General features: G+C 28.6%; 2 protein-coding genes across 3 annotated transcripts; both read right to left on the bottom strand.

The window, feature by feature from the left end:
• Positions 1-111: 111 nt before the first annotated feature.
• On the bottom strand, positions 112-1,978 carry LOC109858744 (zinc finger protein 92-like). 2 transcript variants are annotated; one of them, XM_020436293.1, is made up of 4 exons: positions 1,815-1,978; positions 1,545-1,715; positions 1,288-1,461; positions 112-687 (listed from the first exon to the last, which is right to left on the bottom strand). In XM_020436293.1, exons 1-4 carry the CDS (start codon positions 1,917-1,919, stop codon positions 313-315), a joined length of 825 nt encoding a protein of 274 aa, XP_020291882.1. In that variant the 5' UTR covers positions 1,920-1,978; the 3' UTR covers positions 112-312. The 2 variants fall into 2 exon arrangements, with proteins under 2 accessions (XP_020291882.1, XP_020291883.1); XM_020436294.1 differs by lacking the exon at positions 1,288-1,461 and having other exon boundaries at positions 1,638-1,715.
• A 9,858-nt stretch (positions 1,979-11,836) lies between these two features.
• LOC109858745 lies at positions 11,837-12,963 on the bottom strand. The gene is made up of 2 exons (XM_020436295.1): positions 12,850-12,963; positions 11,837-12,235 (listed from the first exon to the last, which is right to left on the bottom strand). Exons 1-2 carry the CDS (start codon positions 12,958-12,960, stop codon positions 11,840-11,842), a joined length of 507 nt encoding a protein of 168 aa, XP_020291884.1. The 5' UTR covers positions 12,961-12,963; the 3' UTR covers positions 11,837-11,839.
• Between the last annotated feature and the right edge of the window lie 7,448 nt (positions 12,964-20,411).

A 20,411-nucleotide genomic window follows, 5' to 3' on the forward strand; every position in this document is an offset into this window, starting at 1 on the left:
TTTTATACTACTTTACATGATGATATATAATATTATAGAATATGTTACAATAATAAAATTTATAAAATTTTCTAAATCATATTAATTTTAGTTTGTACGTAAACTCTGAATACTTTTTACATATAAGCATGCATGTGCTACACTATATGATAATTGTACACTTCTATAATCAATTTTCACGTTTATATTTATATTCCTATACATATTGCTGTACTTATTGAGTTACATTTAGAGAAGTACGTTAGAAAAAAAGTAAACATATTGTTCATAGCATATTTGACAATCGAATGGCTATTGCATAATAACAGGTCGCTATACATCCTCTTCCTTTTTTTTGTCACAAATAGAGGATAAGTTGGATTTTCGGTTCCGAAACTTAACATATGCAGAAGTACATATTGAACAGTCGTGTTGCAGTGCCACACTTGAATGAACGGGAAGTACGTGAGAAACAAAGAAATTATATTCTTCATCACATATTGCACATGTATATGGCCATGCCGATTGAACAGATTGATGTTCATCTAACTTCTCTTTATCTTCTTCATAAGTATTTTGGTGTACTGAATAACCAACTTGATGATCATCTACCTCCATCTTCTCTTCGTCATAAGTATTTGACCGTTCCAAAAACACAGATCGATGTTCGTCTAACTTCTCCTTTTCTTTGTAAATATTGTCACTCATCTTCAAAAAAATGTAATAAACATTTATATAAGTATATAATAAAAAAAAAATAAGATCATTAAAAACTATATATTAAATGTACGTGCTATAAATACTTTGTAACGTGTAAAGTACTACAAATTGTAAAACAAATCAATTCGAAAATTTACAACACAGTTTTAGTATACATCCTATATAAAAACAACGTTATTTTCCGCTTTTATAAGTAACAATCAAGTGCAAACAAACCATCTTACTCAAGATTCGAAGCCGCATTCTGCGCAATTATCTTAATATACACACATTCTTGTAAGTAGTTTGTAAATTTCAGATGTAAAAAAAAAAAAGTTGCTTTTACAATGTGATCTAAGCATTGGATATACTTTGTTGGAACTAATATGAATTCGACATTGTGTATTACAATAAAAACGTTTTTGCACGTACAATCAGCGTTTGGCTGTTACTTTTTGATCTTACTATTTTTCGTATTACACTTGAATATCAAGAAAGCAGTTTATGATCAATGTAAAATTGTATGTAATTGTTATAATTTTACTGTTATTACACAGACTGTTATTATTCCTATACTCCATAAAATGTATTTTTATTTTTTTAACGTACGTCGCAAGGTTTCTTGAAATGCTGTTTTTTGTGATGGTCGATCAACTCATGAAACGAAATATATTCTCTTTCGGGGTTACATATACTACATTTAAACATGTTTGACGTCATAGATTTATGAACATTTTGATGAACTTTGTATTCGTGCAATGTAAAAAAATGGTTGTTACAAGCCTTTAAAATAAAACATTATAGATTAGTAACACGCTACATGTTATTTTGATAATTGTTTTTTTACATATCTTTAAAAAACTTGCCCAGCAAAACTTAACAACATAAGAATGATTATATATTGCATGCTTCTTTAGGAGGTAAAGAAGACTAGATGTGAAAACACATTTATTACATACATATGTATTATTCTTTTTGTGATACGTGGTATAATGCCATAACAAGGTTGCTTTATTTTCGCACACGGCATCACATATCTAAAGTAGAAGAATTATATATACATCTGTGATTTTACAAATCGTTATTTTTTTTCGTTTTTAATACATTTGTAGAGAAAACATATGTCATACACTCACCTTGCAACTCGTACCTGAATGCTTTGTTTTGTGATGGAAAACGAGATGACCAAAGCTTTGAAACTTCTGTTGTTTACATATAGCACATGCAAACATATTTGACATCGGGAATTTATGAACATTTTGATGATCTTTGTATTCGGAAATTGTATAAAAATATTTATTACATATCTAAACAATAAAACAGTATAGATTAACACGCTATAAATTATTTTATTAATTGTTGTCATACATATCTTTGAAAAACTTGCCACGCAATAGTCCACTACGGAGTCATTTCTTGCATGATGCTTTAAATTCTGAGAAAGGTTAGTTGTATAATCACACTTACTATATACGTATGTATTATTTTGTCTATGATGAGTTTGATAATGCTCCTACAAAAATGTGGTATTTAAAAAAAAAATATTACATATCTGAATAAAGATAATAATTATGCCTGTGATCTTATAAATCGGTTTATATTTTGTTTATAAATATATTTGTAGAAAGAAAACATCTTACTTCGCATTGATACTGCTTGTCACTACATGTAGGTGCTTCACTCGTCAAGTCAGTTGAATATGCCATTGTATATCTGCTTTACATTACGATGATAAAAAACACAGTTTGTGACGTTACACTATGACCGATTTAATATCTATTGCATTTGTTGTAAAAGTATTTACCACCTATGATAAAAAGTCTTGTAATAAAGGGAATACCGATACGTAGCTATGAGAAGTCAAATAGCAACTGAGAATTTAAATTTGACATTGCTGCCAAAGGAAAGAGTAAAACGTAAACAAGAGACGTAGTGCGATCGTATTTATATGACTCTTTCCACATGAGTATAAATGAAAATGACGGTTTGACTTCAATGAAAAACATTTTAATAGAAATGATGTCACTCTTTTTGTAGAATTTATAACAAATACTTATATTGTGTATTTTTTAAAATTGTTTTAACATTTAATTCTTTAAGGTTTAATTAAGTATTAAATATATAATACATATAGAATATATATACATATATATAATTTATATTTATATTATTTCTGTCTTACATAAAATATAAGTTTGTAAACAGTATTCAAAATTGTTACCCTTTTTTTCTCTGTATCTTTCTCTTTCGAAAGAAAATTCTGGAAATGCTACGCATTACCAATAGTAGTCACGTGATATGAACATAAAATGATATAAAAATGTATTTCTATATGACAATAAAACGTAGTAATTAAGAAATTTATGAAGTAGACAAGTGATTCAGAAGATGGATAAACAAATGCAGAAAAATCAGACTCCGGCAATACTTCCGATTGTGGTGAGCACAGAGCAGTCCATCCCGACGTGCTAGTTTCGCACTGGCAACACCTCCGACTTATCTTTTTTGATTTACTTGTTTTAAAACTTGGCGCGGCTGCTCTTCACCAAAAATATAAAAATTATTCAAAATGTAAAAAACCTTGGTGCAGCTGCTCTTCAACTATAATGAAATTATTTCTTTGTGCGGCAATTTGATGCACTCGCGCCAAGTTTTTTTGCATTAAATATTTTTAAATTAAAAGTTTTTTTTATGTCGTCTATTCATTTTGCAAGATTGTCACCATTGTCATTATTGTTACTGCAGCTATTATCCGCTGTAGTTGTGATTGCTGATAATGGGCCTGCTTGGCTCCGCTTCTCTGTGGGCGAAAGCTGCTGCTTGTCGCAACCTTTCGTTGCACCGATGCCGTAAGTTCTTACGATTAGAACGCGAGCGTCGAGGTTCAATTTAAACAAAATAGATGTATTTTTTTCTTTCTTTAGAACGTTTTTCTATGTAACGATGTTTATGTACTTAAGATTCATGTTTGGAGTCACTTTTTAAGGTTGTTATTATTTGATTTTGTAATATCTGAAAAATGAGTGCCGGGAGAAAGGGCGATCTCCTGATCGAATGCTGACCGTGATTAAAATCGTGGCTTGCTTTTTTTATCAGAGTCGATCGGTAAAAAGGTGACGATCTCGTAATCGGCTACTTCCTGCAATTATTGTCGCGGACTGCCCCTATGATCAAATCTCGTCGACAGAGAAAAAATGAAAGATGCGAAATTGAAAAATTCAATTTATTTGTTGCTGGTAATAATGCTTAGTAACTTTTGTACAAAATAATAATTATTGCAGAAATAATTAACTTGGTTTGACGATAGCGTGTATTTTCAAAGATTAATTTGATACCAGATTAAGTTTTCGCGATTGGTAGAACCAATGTAATAATAATCATATTTGTTAAGCCTTCTATTTAGTTAAGGTGCGAGTAGTCTTCTCTTAAGCTAGGGCCCGTACGGCTTTGGTGTTAGGTGTTTGGAAATTAGCAAGTGATTTACTTAAACTCACTTCAAACTCTTTTCGAATAACTTTGATTCGATCATCGGGTTGTTTTTTTGTGTAAAAATTTTGAAAGAATGAGATCTCTCTTTGCCAAGGACCGCTGTACGAAATTTTATTTGTTAATTAGTTGTGAAGTGTGTCGAATTGCTAATTTTTGATTGATTGCCTCACCTTGGACAGTTTGTTTGATTGTTTTGGAGTAGGAAAAAGGGAGTGTTGGATGTTTACAAGATAACAAATCAACTTTAAACAATGAGTATGTGTAAAACGGTCAATTATAGAATTAAAAGTTTTTAATAAAAAACTCAAAAAATTTGCATCTTGTTAAAATTGTGTCTATCAAGACGGTGTTGTGTAATTACTGAGAAATTACCGACGTTTCTATTACTCTGATTCTTGTGCTCATTGATTCTTGTCGATAATGTTTTCTTCATCTGTCCCACATCGGTCACATCACAGGTATTACATTCAATGCAATACACTACATTTTTGTTTTGGTCTAAAGCGAGTGAAGTTTTGAAAACTCTAATAATGGTAATAAGTTAATTTATACTCCAGAACGCGAATAAAATTGTTAAAATACTGTATATACGACTTTAAAATATTTCACGTTATAGAATAATATTTTCGTAAACTATTGTGACCCCTGACTACATTTTTTGTATATGAAGTGTACTTACTTGTTTTGAATCGGTCATGATTTGTAACACAATCAATTTTATTAAATAAATTTTCTAGCAGTTGCTTCATATTGTACGAAGCTGGAAATTTACCAGCGATGCCATATATGACAATTTCTTCAGAAACGATATCACTTGAATTTTACTTATTTTTACTGCTCATAATTATGTTTTTGTTTGAACTAAAACAGTAATAGAATAATGCATTTAATAATATTATTAGTAAGCATTTTGTATATAAACAAATAGGAATAATAGAAATTTTGTTTTGAGTTGAAACAAAACATTGCAATGCTCAAACTTAATTTTATATATAAGCGAATGTATTTAATTTACATATAATTGAATGTGTTTATAGTAAAAATTGTCTATCATACGACAAAACTTAGAAATTCAATATTTATCTTTTTCATTATTATGTTTTTCTGATATTTGTGCAGTAGCAAAAGATAGTATTTCCAACTGAGAAAAAAAGTAACTAAATAATAAAATAAAGTAGAGCGCTTTTTTATACTTGCGACTATAATAAGATAAAAATAAACTGTAGTGACAAGTCGAGAAGAAAGCTTCCTTTCGACTAGCGCATGCCGTTTTTTGTCAGCAATCCGATTCGTATAACAATCACTAATAACAATAATAATTTAAATATTGAACTTGTTCAATTCAAATTATCAGGAAAGTCATTGCGCATAATCAAGAGCCAATTCGTTGTGCGTGAACTTAGCGCGAGGAACTACCTTGTCTCTTGATTATGCGCAATGACTTATGCGGTAGTGTTTCGCGCTAAATTTACGCGCAACGAAGTGGCGCACGATCTGCGCGACGTGCTCGTGTTTTACGCGAAAATCAGGTTTTGACAGGCATTGTGTATACCTAAATATTTATATCTAATTAACGTCTGAACTAATTGATTTCGTTTTAGTCTTAATTTATTCGAATTAAAAAACTAAAGTAACCGGTGTTTATGTGTTGTTTTTGTCCGTGTCTTCTGTTCGAAGATATTGAAAATTTTTTTTAATATATAAAATTCTATCATGTTCGGATCTCGTCGTCATAAACCAGGTTTTGTAGAGAAAAAATATATAAATACTAAACTTATTTTTGGTTTATATTGTTTGTTTTTGTTTTGATTTATAAGATTACCAAAAATCATATACTTTTATGGTATGCGATTACGTAACTTCAGAAAATTATAATTGTTTTCAATGTATTACAAATCATTAAAAATAGCCACTACAAAAGTTGATCGATACACAGTTTCTAACTGTGTACAATAATGACAATGGTGACAAGGATTCATCAGTGAATCGCAGACTACAAGGTAATGTAATCGGAATTCGATTAAACATTTTTTCATCATTTTTTCTCTATTGACTGGACTAATTGCAGCAATTTTAAAAGCTTAAGAATTATGAACTAAATAATAGAAATTATTAAACAAATTTTATGAGTAAAAACGTAGTGCAAAATTGTATCAGCGAATATGTTACAGCCAAAAAGAAAAACTGTTACAACTTTAAAAACTCGTTCCAGCCATTTTTAATTAACCAAAAAATTTCTGTTATGTTTATTTTTTGAATGCATTAATGTTATTAGCAATACAAAATACATTTACACGAAATCTGTGTTATTGATACAGTTATGCTCTTCACTGTATATGAATATATATTATAAATATAAACAATTAAAACAAAATAATAAACGGATCATATACAAGATTATGCATATACATTATTATAAAATATATATACATGTATATGTTATGTATATATGTATATATTATATACACAAGTAGTAAAAGAATGAAAAACAGATCATATAAGGAGATTATGCAAAATAATAAACATTTTTATTGTAATTTAAATATACATTATTATAAAAAAAATATATTTATAAATACACTACTAATGTAATATACAGAATATTCCATATGTTTCGGACCACCTGAGTTTCTCGGAAAGTATGTATTTTTGAGAAAAATGTTTGAGACAAAAGGTGCAGGGTATAAAGTGATGTATTTAGTGACGTTAACAGTTTGACGGAGGATCGCGTCGTCAAGGTCAGGTCAAAGTTACATCACTGTTTTTAAACAAACTTCTATTATTTTGTTGTATATTTTTATAGCCGATATCAAAACATTTCCAAAACACTAGTTCCAAATCAATTTTTGATAAGTATTTCCAGAGTTACGAGTCCTCACAATTTAATTCATTTCTTTAAAAACTTGCTATATGATGTCATTACATTTTTATGATTTTAATAAGTCGGCTTTTATTCTCAGTCTGTCATCAAATCTATTTTCAACAGATATTGCTTGTATGTGAATTTAATTTTAGTGTACTGTCTGTCAAAAACATTTGATTTCAAAAATCTTTATTTTGATAAACTTATTTTAATTCAATCGTTTATTATAAAAATACTTTAAAAACTGAATACAAATACTAACTCTTTTTTTTTAAATTGACGCTACTAGAGTACTTGGCTAAGCGCGTTAATATATGTTTTTTTTTGTATGTATAGAAACACTAACTGTTTATATAGATTTTATGAATATATAATAAAAGTGCTTACTTTTCATACAAGTATTAAATACACGTGTTTTGTATGTACGTTTTGATAAAAAGATTTGTTGTTATCAAACAGTTTAAGAAATAAGTTTTTGTAAGTTTTATATAGATTTCATGAAAATAGATATACACATATATATTAGTATTATTTTTTAGACAAATATACAAATAATGTTTTGATAAAAATACTTATTTTTATCTACTTATATATTGTTTTCAATGTACAAACATTGCAGTAAAATAAGTTTTTAAACCATTGTCAAGCAACATACGTGACACTTCGTAAATATAAATTATTATTAAACTGAACTATGAATGCAATTTTGATTCATAATTAATTATACATGACTTTTACTTTGTAACCACCTACGTAGTATAATCAGTGACGAAAGTAATTATGCGCAAACAACAATCTGGCTATATGCTCGATTTTGTTACTGATCGCGTAAAAACTAATCGTATAGTAATACGCAACTATCTACTTTAACTCTTTTCTTTGATTACATATTTATTAAAATCAAGATTTTCTATTCTTTTTGTGCTTTCTTATCAGCTTGATTTGTATTTTACTTAAACAAATTTATATAAGTTTTTATTATAACACAGTATACTTGCAATGTGTGGAACAAAAACATTTTGTATAATTTACCCGAAAAAATTACCTTTTCAAAAAAAGATAAAAAAAGCGCTAAGTACACGCGCAACTTGTATCTCTAAAAAGTATTATTATATTGTTGTGCTACATAAAAACTTTTTCTCTACAAAATCTATTCTAGAAAGAAAATACTATTAATAAGTAGCGTTATGTAAAGTTTGCACATTTATACATTGTATGACAATAAAATATTAGAAACCTAGAAAAATAGCTTTGCGTGGAAACTCTTAAATCATGTGAAATTAGACATCTATGAATTTTTTTTATGTAAAAAATAAAAAATTACCATATGGGACTATTTTCCAAATAAAACATATTTAATGCAAAACAACTTGGTGCGTTTGCATAAAAAAATATAGTAACCTACAGTTCAGTCTGATGTATAGGTTTTGATACAGCCGCGCCAAAATTTTGAAATGTAGTAAGTTATTTATTTTTCAATATTATCTAGCGTTTTGGCATTCACTGACTGTTTTGCGTTGGTAGTTTTACATTTCAGAACACTTTTCTTTTCTTTAACCTTTAAAGGATCAGAAGCTTCTTTAAACTTTGAATCTTTTTAAATAATGTTGGAAATTGTAATGTTTGCAGCTCTTAATTAGCTTAAAAATGTTGTAATTGATGTCCGTACATATATTAGTGAGTAGAGTGGATAGAGGGGTACGAGCGAAAGCAACGCTGCTTTTAGCCGACGTGCGCTCTATGGGTATTTGGGCGCACACGTTTCTCGACAACCGTATCGTGCACAAGACATTGTGTAAAGAAGTGTTTTATTGAGTGGACATAACTTACTGCTCTAAAAAACATCAGATTTGTTCATTGATATCTAAGTAAAAGTAGCATGTTCCGTAAATTTTATCACAAAATGAAACAAAATGTGTAACGATCGATGAAATATTTTTTGACGATTCCTCCTGAAAGTATTCTCAATAATTTTTTATTACATACCGCGTTGCAATGCAGATGTAATTTGAAAAAGTAATTCACATAGCCTTGACATGTACTTGATACAAAGACATATAATGCATTTTTATCGAGTTTTGACCTATAATTGTATTATAAAAATGTTTTTACATATATTAATTGTAAAATTGTTACTCTACAATATTGTTAGACAAGTATTCTAACAATATCTAATGATATTTTGTTAAAAAAAAAAACAAAAAAGAGAAATGTAATTTTTTTTCTGACCGAACGTTTTTTTAGATACTCGACAATAACGCCATCTCTTTCGCTACTCAACTCTATGACATTGACAAAACAGTTCTAGCTCTTAAAATAAAAAAGTCGATCAAAAACATGTCGGGTCTCAGAAGATTAAATACAGATGTTTTTATTACAATAACAAAAAACCTGTTTTTGATTATGTATTGTAAAGTGTACCGAATAAAATTATCTTTTCAAAAAAAGGCGCCATGTACACGCTCCACACGTATTTCTAAAAAAAGTACTATTATATTAGTATACTACATAGAAATTTTTTCACTACAAAATTTAGTCTACAAAAGAAATGATATTAGAAAGGAGCGCAAAGGAAATCTTGTAGGAGTATACATTGCTACAAAATGAAATAGTAGAAAACGGTCAAAAGTCGAAACCCTATGTCGAAGTGTTTCCAAAATAAAACATATTTAATGCAAAATACTTGTCGCGGCTGCACCAAAAGGTATATCGAACTAAACTTCAGTTTGATGTGATTGCTACTCAATAGCTTTTTTTTATTAAGCATACAATTATAAAATATGTACTTTTAGAACTGTGTCAATAAACTATCAGTATGTTTTTTTGCCAACAAGCATCTAACGATATTTCTCAAAAATATCGAGAATTACTTCAATGCTCTATTGAATAATACGTAACTACTACATTACTTTTATAATTATTGCTACCTTTAAAGAGCTATGCTAATTGATTTATTATGAAATTAACCTTCCATATGTGAAGTGAATAACTCGCGTGTAAATGTGGCGCTACTTTCTGATATAATTTCTTAGTAGACTAGATTTTGTAGAGAATGAGTTTCGAGGTAGTATAGTAATATAGTAATAATTTTTTTTAGAGATAAATGTAGCTCGTGTACTTGATGCCTATTTTTATCTTTTTTTTAAAAAGTAAAAATGTCATTCTCCGTGTAGAATTTATTACAAATATTCATTTTGAGTATGTTTCCTAAATTGTTTTAATTAACTGTTTACCGTTTAATTATGTATTGTATATATATATATATATATATATTATTTTCTGAATTACATAAAATGGAAGTCTCAAAATGATGATTAGAAGTTTTACCACATTTATCTGGATTTTTCTCTTTTGAAAAAAAAATCTAGAGAAATCTGTTATCGATAATTCAGTGTTCTGAAGTGCATTGTTATGTCTATAGTATCACGTGAGATAAAAATAGAAGTATATAAAAATGTATTTGTATACTATAATAATATACTAATTAATATACATATTGTGGATAGACAATTACTGCCAAGTGTATACAAATCTAATTATAAAAAACATTGTACTACAAAATGTTTAAATATATATAATAGTATCGTACTTCTCAAATAGCTACAGTGCTCGCTAAACTTTTAATAGTAAAATTACTTCAATAATAGTAATACTAATTTATTTACTTTAATTATATTATATACAGTTTCTTCAACAATACAGAAAAAACTACATAGTATCCATCTCATGTCAACGCTCCAAGATCAATCGATTTTTTTTAGCGAAAGGATTGTATAGTACTATGCCTATACAATCGTTTTGATGCAAGTTTGTTAATCTATTATATAAGGTTTTCACAACTATATTACTTAATCATATCACTTTAGGTATTTTATATATTATTTTAAAGATGTGTAAAATCGGTGTAGTTTATTTATTATCATTAAACTTATAAGCTTCACTTGTACGTTTTGCTATAATGGTTTATTTTATTATAAACTACATGATAAAATATAATATTATAGAATATGTTACAAATGACATTGTATAAATATATATAGGTACTTATACAATGTAATAAGACAATAAGTATACATGTATGTTTCCGAATAATCAAAAATCTTTATGAAAATTAAGCAAAATATGTATAGAAAGTAAATACAATATATAGACATTATGCAATATTACTTGTATATATAAAATATAAAACTGGTTTTTGTAAAACATTTAATAATATCACAGTATGACATTATTTCTATATTTTTTATGACTCATAATAAAATATTGCATACACATATAGTACGTTAATTATTTTCTATGTATAATCTTTAAGAATGTAATACATTTAAATGTATTCAATTATATAAATATATATATATTTATATGTATATATATTTATATATGTATACAATGAGTATCTTTACATATATATTTATATGTTTATATATTTTTATAAATAAATACATTCAACACATAAAATATATTACAATATAAAACTACTAGTATATATTACATATAAAAGTACTATTACATATTGTATATACGTTCTATTTACTTTCTACATATTGTCAAACAATTTATTTCACGCAATAATAGAATTTATAAACTTTTCTACACCATCTTTATTGTAGTTTGTACTTAAACTTCAAATAAATTTGAGATATATGAATGCAAGTGCTACACTATATGATTACTGTACACTTTTATGAACAATTGTCACGTTTGAATTTGTATTCCTATACATATTGCTGTACATATTGAGTTACATTTGGAGAAGTACGTTAGAAAGAAGTAAACATATTGTCCATAGCATATTTAACAATCAAATAACTATTGCATAATAACAGGTCGATATACATCCTCTGTCTTTTCTTTGTCATAAATAGAGGATACTTTGGAGTTTCGGTCCCGAAACTTAACATATGCTGCAGTACATAGTGAACAGTCGTGTTGCAGTGCCACACTTGAATGAACGGGAAGTACATGAGAAACAAAGAAATTATATTCTTCATCACATATTGCACATGAATATGGCCATGCCGACTGAACAGATCGATGTTTATCTAACTTCTCTTTATCTTCTTCATAAGTATTTTGGCGTACCGAATGAACAAATCGATGATCATCTACCTTTATCTTCTGTTCGTCATAAGTATTTGGCCGTTCCAAAAACCCAGATCGATGTTCGTTTACCTCCTCCTTATCTTTGTAAGTATTGTCACTCATCTTTACAAAAATGTAATAAAAATGTATACAAATGAATAATGAAAGAAATAATAAGATCATTAAAAACTATATATTAAATGTACGTGCTATAACTATTTTTTAATGTGTAAAGTACTACAAATTGTAAAACAAATCAAGTCACAAATCTACAACGCAGTTTTAGTATACATCTCATATAACAACAACGTTATTTTCCGCTTATATAAGTAAAAATTAAGTCCAAAAGAAACATCTTACTCAAGATTCAAAGTCGCAATCTGCGCAATTATCTTACAATAAACACATTTTCGTAAGTAGTTTGTAAATTTCAGATGTAAACAAGAAAGATTTGGTCTTACAATGTGATTTATGCATTGGATATACTTTTTGTTGGAACTAATATGAATTCGACTTACACTATCTATTACTTTGTACAATAAAAAATTTTTTGCACGTATAATCAGCGTTTGGCTTTTACTTTTCGATCTTATTATTTTTCTTAATACACTTGAATATGAAGAAAGCAGTTTATGATTACTGTAAACTTGTATGTAATTGGTATAATTTTATTGTTATTACACACACTGGTATTATTACTATACTCCATAAAATTTATTTTTATTTTTCTAACGTACGTCGCAAGGTGTATTGAAATGCAGGCTTTTGTGATGTTTCATCAAGTCACGAAAAGACATATATTCTTCTTCGGGCTTACATATACTACATATAAACATGTTTGACGTCATAGATTTATGAACATTTTGATGAACTTTGTATTCGTGCAACGTAAAAAACTGGGTGTTACAAGCCTTCAAAATAAAACAGTATAGATTACTAACACGCTACATGTTATTTTAATAATTGGTTTTTTACATATCTTTAAAAAACTTACCCAGCAAAACTTAACAACATAAGAATGATAATATATTGCATGCTGCGTTAGGTTTTGAATAATATTAGACGTGAAAACACATTTATTACATACAAATGTATTATTTTTATGGTGATACTTGAGATAATGCATTGACAAGGATGCGTTTTCGCACTCAACATCACATATCTAAAGTAGAAGAATTATATATACATCTGTGATTTAAAAAATCGGTATTTTCGTTTAAATACTTTTTCGTTTCGTTTCTAAATACATTTGTAGAGAAAACATATGTCATACACTCACCTCGCAACGATTACTTGAATGCCATGTTTTGTGATGGAAAACGAGACTAGAAAACAGTTTAAACTTCTTTTCTTTACATATTGCACATGCAAACATATTTGACATCGGGATTTTATGAACATTTTGATGATCTTTGTATTCGGAACTTGTATAAAAATATTTATTACATATCTAAAAAATAAAGCAGTATATATTAACACGCTATAAATTATTTTAATAATTGTTGTCATACATATCTTTGAAAAACTTGCCACGCAATAGTCCACGACGGGGTCATTTCTCGCATGATGCTTTAAAGTTTGAGAAAAATTAGTTGTATAATCACACTTATTATATACGTATGTATTATTTTGTTTATGATGAGTTTGATAATGCTCCCACAAGAATGTGGTATTTAAAAAAAAAATATTACATATCTGAATAAAGATAATAAATATGCCTGTGATCTTATAAATCGGTTTATATTTTGTTTCTAAATATATTTGTAGAAAGAAAACATCTTACTTCGCATTGATACTGCTTGTCACTACATGTAGGTGCTTCACTCGTCAAGTCAGTTGAATATGCCATTGTATATCTGCATTACATTACGATGATAAAAAACACAGTTCGTCACGTTACAATATAACCGATGCAATATCTATTGCATTTGTTGTAAAAGTATTTACCACCTTTGATAAAAAATCTTGTACTAAAGGGAATACCGATACGTAGCTATGAGAAGTCAAATAGCAACTGAGAATTTGAATTTGACATTGCTGCGAAAGCAAAGTAAAACGTAAACAAGAGACGTAGTCGTGCGATCATATTTATATGACTCTTTCCACATGAGTATAAATGAAAATGACGGTTTGACTTCAATGAAAAACATTTTAATAGAAATGATGTCACTCTTTTTGTAGAATTTATAACAAATACTTATATTGTGTATTTTTTAAAATTGTTTTAACATTTAATTCTTTAAGGTTTAATTAAGTATTAAATATATAATACATATAGAATATATATACATATATATAATTTATATTTATATTATTTCTGTCTTACATAAAATATAAGTTTGTAAACAGTATTCAAAATTGTTACCCTTTTTTTCTCTGTATCTTTCTCTTTCGAAAGAAAATTCTGGAAATGCTACGCATTACCAATAGTAGTCACGTGATATGAACATAAAATGATATAAAAATGTATTTCTATATGACAATAAAACGTAGTAATTAAGAAATTTATGAAGTAGACAAGTGATTCAGAAGATGGATAAACAAATGCAGAAAAATCAGACTCCGGCAATACTTCCGATTGTGGTGAGCACAGAGCAGTCTATCGCGACGTGCTAGTTTCGCACTGGCAACACCTCCGATTTATCTTTTTTGATTTACTTGTTTTAAAACTTGGCGCGGCTGCTCTTCACCAAAAATATAAAAATTATTTAAAATGTAAATAACCTTGGTGCAGCTGCTCTTCAACTATAATGAAATTATTTCTTTGTGCGGCAATTTGATGCACTCGCGCCAAGTTTTTTTGCATTACATATTTTTAAATTAAAAGTTTTTTTTATGTCGTCTATTCATTTTGCAAGATTGTCACCATTGTCATTATTGTTACTGCAGCTATTATCCGCTGTAGTTGTTATTGCTGATAATGGGTCTGCTTGGCTCCGCTTCTCTGTGGGCGAGAGTTGCTGCTCGTCGCAACCTTTCGTTGCATCGATGCCGTAAGTTCTTACGATTAGAACGCGAGCGTCGAGGTTCAATTTAAACGAAATAGATGTATTTTTTTCTCTTTTTAGGACGTTTTTCTATGTGACGATGTTTATGTATTCGAGATTCATGTTTGGAGTCATTTTTTAAGGTTGTTATTATTTGATTTTGTAATATCTGAAAAATGAGTGCCGGGAGGAGGAGCGATCTCCTAATCGGACGCTGACCGTGAGTAAAATCGGGGCTTGCTTTTTTTATCAGAGTCGATCGGTGAAAAGGTGACGATCTCGTAATCGGCCACTTCCTGCAATTATTGTCGCGGACTGCCCCTTTGATCAAATCTCGTCGACAGAGAAACAATGAAAGATGCGAAATTGAAAAATTGAATTTAATTGTTACTCGTAATAATGCTTAGTAACTTTTGTACAAAATAATAATTACTGCAAAAATAATTAATTTGGTTTTACGATAGCGTGTATTTTCAAATATTAATTTGATACCAGATTAAGTTTTCGCGATTGATGGAACCAATGTAATAATAATCACAATTGCTAAGACTTACTATTTAGTTAAGGTGCGGGTAGTTTTCTTTTAAGCTAGTGCCCGTACGGCTTCAATTAAACCAAAAATCTTATACTTTTATGGTATGCGATTACGTAACTTCAGAAAATTATAATTGTTTTCAATGTATTACAAATTATTAAAATTAGTCACTACAAAAGTTGATCGATACACAGTTTCTAAAATCATACTCTCTGCATCGAATAAATGGAATAATGAACCAATACTTGTATAAAGATATTCTCCAAATAAAGTTTTGTAATACAGTAGAAAATATGTCGTTTCTTATAGAAGATATTATATTCCAACATGATCGGGATACGAAACACACCGCAAAAGTGTACAACAGTGGCTAAAAGCACAAAAATTTTCTGTTCTGGAATAGCCTGCACAAAGTCCAAATCTCAATCTAATCGTAAATTTGTGGGTATTTTTGAAAAGAAAAGTGCAATACTCGTATGAAAAAGAACCTTCATTGATTTTTGAGTTACAGCATAGAATAGAAGAGTAATGGAATAAAATTCATCTTGATTATTGCCAAAATGTAGTGCATAGTATGCCAAATCGTATTGCAGCAGTTCTAAAAGCTAAAGGATTATGGACTAAATAATAGTAAGTTATTAAAGATAACAAATTTTATGAGTAAATACATAGTGCAAAATTGTATCAGTGAATATTTCTTGTTACAGCCAAAAGGAAAAACAGTTACTACTTTAAAAACTTGTTCCAGCCACTTTTAAGTATGCAAAATATTTCTGTTATGTTTATTGTTTGATTGTATTAATGTTATTAGCAATAAAAAATACATTTACACAAATTTTGTGTTATTGATACAGTTATGCATTTCACTGTATATATATATACATATATTATAAATATAAACAATTAAAAAAAAAATATTCAACAGATTATATAAAAAAATAATGCAAAATAATAAACATTTTTATTGTAATTTAAATATATATTATTATAAATTAAATATATTTATAAAGAAACTACTATTGTGATATATACAGAATATTCCATATGTTTCGGACCGGCTGATTTTCTCGGAACTTATGCATTTTTGAGAAAAATGTTTGAGGCAAAAGGTGAAGGGTATAAAGTGATGTAGTTAGTGACGTTAACAGTTTGACGTTGGATCGCGTCGTCAAGATCAGGTCAAAGGTACATCGATGTTTTTAAACGAACCTTCATTGTTTTGTTGTATATTCTTATAGCCGATATCGAAACATTTCCAAAACACTAGTTTTAAATCAATTTTTGATAAGTATTTCCAGAGTTATGAGTCGTCAAAGTTTAATTCATTTCTTTACAAACTTGCTATATGATGTCATTACATTTCTATGATTTTAATAAGTCGGCTTTTATTGTCAGTCTGTCGTCAAATCTATTTTCAACAGATATTGATTGTATTTGAATTTGCTTTTAGTGTACTGTCTGTCAAAAACATTTGATTTCAAAAATCTTTATTTTGATAAACTTATTTTAATTCAATCGTTTATTATAAAAATACTTCAAAAACTGAATACAAATACTAAATCTTTTTTTTTTTAATTGAAGTACTATTAGAGTACTTGGCTAAGCGCGTTAATTTATCTCTTTTTTTGTATGTATAGAAACACTAGATGTTTATATAGATTTTATGAAAATAAAGTAGCTTATTTTTCAGACAAGTATTTAATATACGTGTTTGGTATGTACGTTTTGATAAAAAGATTTGTTGTTATTAAACAGTTTAAGAAATAATTTTTTGTAAGTTTTATATAGATTTCATGAAGATAAATATACACATATATAGTAGTATTATATTTTAGACAGATATACGAATAATGTTTTGATAAAAAGACTTATTTTTATCAAATTATAATTGTTTTCAATGTATAAACATTGCAGTAAAATAGGTTTTTAAACTATTGTCAAGCAACATACGTGACACTTCTTGAATATAAATCATTAGTAAAGTGGACTATAAACGCAATTTTAATATATAATTAATTACATGACTTTTACTTTGTAACTACCTACGTAGCATAATCAGCGACGGAAGTAATTATGCGCAAACAACAATCTGGCTATATGCTCGATTTTTTTACTGATCGCGTAAAAACTAATCGTATAGTAATACGCAACTACATACATTAATTCTTTTCTTTAATTACATATTTATTAAAATCAAGATTTTCTATTCTTTTCGTGCTTTCTTATCAGCTTGATTTGTATTTTAAGTAAACAACTTTATATAAGTCTGATGTGATAGCTACTCAATAACTTTTTTTTATTAATCATACAATTATAAAGCATGTACTTTTCAAAGTTTTTCGATAAAATAACATTATTTTTTTGATAAAAATCATCTAACAATAATTTTTAAAAATATCGAAAATTACTTGAATACTTTATTAAATAATATTTATATAATAAATTACTTTTATATTTATTGCTACACTTGAAGAGCTATGCTAATTGATTTATTATGAAATTAAACTTCCATATGTAAAGTGAATAGCTCGTATGTGCTCTTTTCGGTGCAGCCGCGCCAAGTTTTTTTGCATTAAATATTTTTTATTTTGAAAACAGTTCCACATGGGTTTTCGATTTTTGGCCGTTTTTATACTATTTCAGTTTGTATTGTAACAATATATAAACATACAAGATTTCTTGGAATTTACTCTATGATATCATTTTTTTGTAGACTAGTCTTTGTAGAGAAAGAGTTTCTATGTAGTATAATAAGTTTGTAATAATGGTTTTAGGAATACATGTGGCGCGTGTACTTGGTGCCTATTTGTATCTTTTTTTTTGGAAAGTAAAAATGTCACTCTTCTTGTAGAATTTAATACAAATATTCATTTTGTGTATGTTTACTAAATTGTTCAAACTACCTGTTTACCGTTTGATTAAATATTCTATATATATATATATTATTTTCTGAATTACATAAAATGTAAGTTTGAAAATGATGATTAGAATTGTTACCACGTTTATCTAGATTTGTCTCTTTTGAGAAAAACATCCGGAGAAATCTGTTATCGATGATTCAGTGTTTCTGAATTGCATCGTATTGTCTATAGTATCACGTGAGATGGAAATAAAATGATATAAAAACGTATTTGTATACTATAATAATGTAGTAATTAATATACATATTGTGGATGGACAATTACTGCCAAGTGTATACAAATCTAATTATAAAAAACATTATACTACAAAATGCCTGAAATTTAGTGTCTTAAGAGATCTGAAAATGCTATCCGTGACACCCAATAGAAAAGGCACAGTAAAATTAGTTTCTCCTCCATCTAAGTATGTTTTGCTTGAAGCTATCTCGCTGCTCAACAAATTCGATTTGTTGCTAAATAGTTGATGTAAACGTCTATTAACCGTTTTAAAAATCAAATTCAAAGGATAATCGTTAAACAGCAAGATCTGCATAGCCTTAATCAGATTATTCCTGTGAAAATTCGGATGAGAGAGTAGAATTGCTCTGTCAGTGATATTTAAAATAACTCCTATTTTTTGTTGTTGAGGGTGTTGTGAGAAGTAGTTGAGACATCGTCCAGAAAAAGTGGGTTTTGGATACCATTTTAACATAAGTGTATCATCAACAACCGAGATCGAAAAATCAAGGAAATTAATTGATCTAGTATCCTCCAATTCAATCGTAAAATTCAGGCGAGAATGATACGAATTGAAAGTTCGGAGAATAACATCGACACTCTCTCTCGAAGCAATCATAAGAATATCGTCAACATACCGATGATATAAAAATAAATCTAAATTCAAAATTTTGAAGCAATTTTCTTCGAGATCCTGCAGAGCGATATCTGCTATGATCGGCGAGAAAGGAGACCCCATAGGAGTACCGTATGTTTGATGGTAAATAGTACCATTAAAAGTAAAGTATGTTGACAATAAAACCAACTCTAAACCTTTAATAAAAAAATCGAGTGGCATACTAATATAGTTCTTAATATAATCCCACCTCCTTTTCACACTCTCAAACGCTAAATCCAATGGAATATTAGTGAACAACGAGACGACATCAAAAAACAGCAAAATGTACGATTTTTCAATACGTTTGCCCGACAAACTTCCAAACAAATCAAAGCTATTCTGTATGAAACTCCGAGGTTTAGGTAAATATTTGTACAATATGCCATGCAAAAAGGAAGCAAACGAAAACAATGTAGTGTTAGTACAAGAAACTATAATTCTAAGAGGAACATTTTGTTTGAGGATCTTTAGGAGTCCATAAGCTCTAAGTAACGGTTTGTCGTTACATATTAATGAATAATAAGTGCTTGAACTTATATAATTTGCACGTTTCCAAGCCTTTAGGCAATCATTAAGCTTGCTCTCAATTCTCCTTGCAGGATTTTTGATGTTAGTTATGGCATAAGAATTTCCATCTTTTACCAACAAGAGTTCTATTCTAGAGATGTATTCATCTCTATTTAAGGCCACGGTGACATTGCCCTTGTTCGCTCTTGTGAAAAAGATGTTCGGATGTTCTTTAATAAAGGTTCTAGTACGCTTGACACTACTAATAATATTTCTCTCAACGTTATCTAAAATAGGATGATCATCAATGACGCGCCCAAGCCCCAGTCAGAAATACCTTGTCGAATCGACGTCGATTCGACGTCGATTATATTAGTCGATCGACGGTTGAAATTTGTAGTCGATTCGACTTAAAAATGGACACGAATTTCGACCAATTATTGACAAGTCGATTTGATATCGATATTATGTGCTA

Source organism: Pseudomyrmex gracilis, unplaced genomic scaffold (genome assembly GCF_002006095.1).
Source record: "Pseudomyrmex gracilis isolate BER0280 unplaced genomic scaffold, ASM200609v1 scaffold_221, whole genome shotgun sequence".
NCBI classification, from domain to species: domain Eukaryota; kingdom Metazoa; phylum Arthropoda; class Insecta; order Hymenoptera; family Formicidae; genus Pseudomyrmex; species Pseudomyrmex gracilis.

Coding starts and splice junctions, on each gene's coding strand:
- LOC109858744 (XM_020436293.1), bottom strand. CDS start 1,919: ATGTCAAATATGTTTGCATGTGCTATATGTAAACAACAGAAGTTTCAA. Junction 1,462..1,544: donor ATGTTGTTAAGTTTTGCTGG/GCAAGTTTTTTA, acceptor TTTATTTTAAAG/GCTTGTAACAACCATTTTTT. Junction 688..1,287: donor ATTTCAAGAAACCTTGCGAC/GTACGTTAAAAA, acceptor ATTTTTTTGAAG/ATGAGTGACAATATTTACAA.
- LOC109858745 (XM_020436295.1), bottom strand. CDS start 12,960: ATGACGTCAAACATGTTTATATGTAGTATATGTAAGCCCGAAGAAGAA. Junction 12,236..12,849: donor ATTTCAATACACCTTGCGAC/GTACGTTAGAAA, acceptor ATTTTTGTAAAG/ATGAGTGACAATACTTACAA.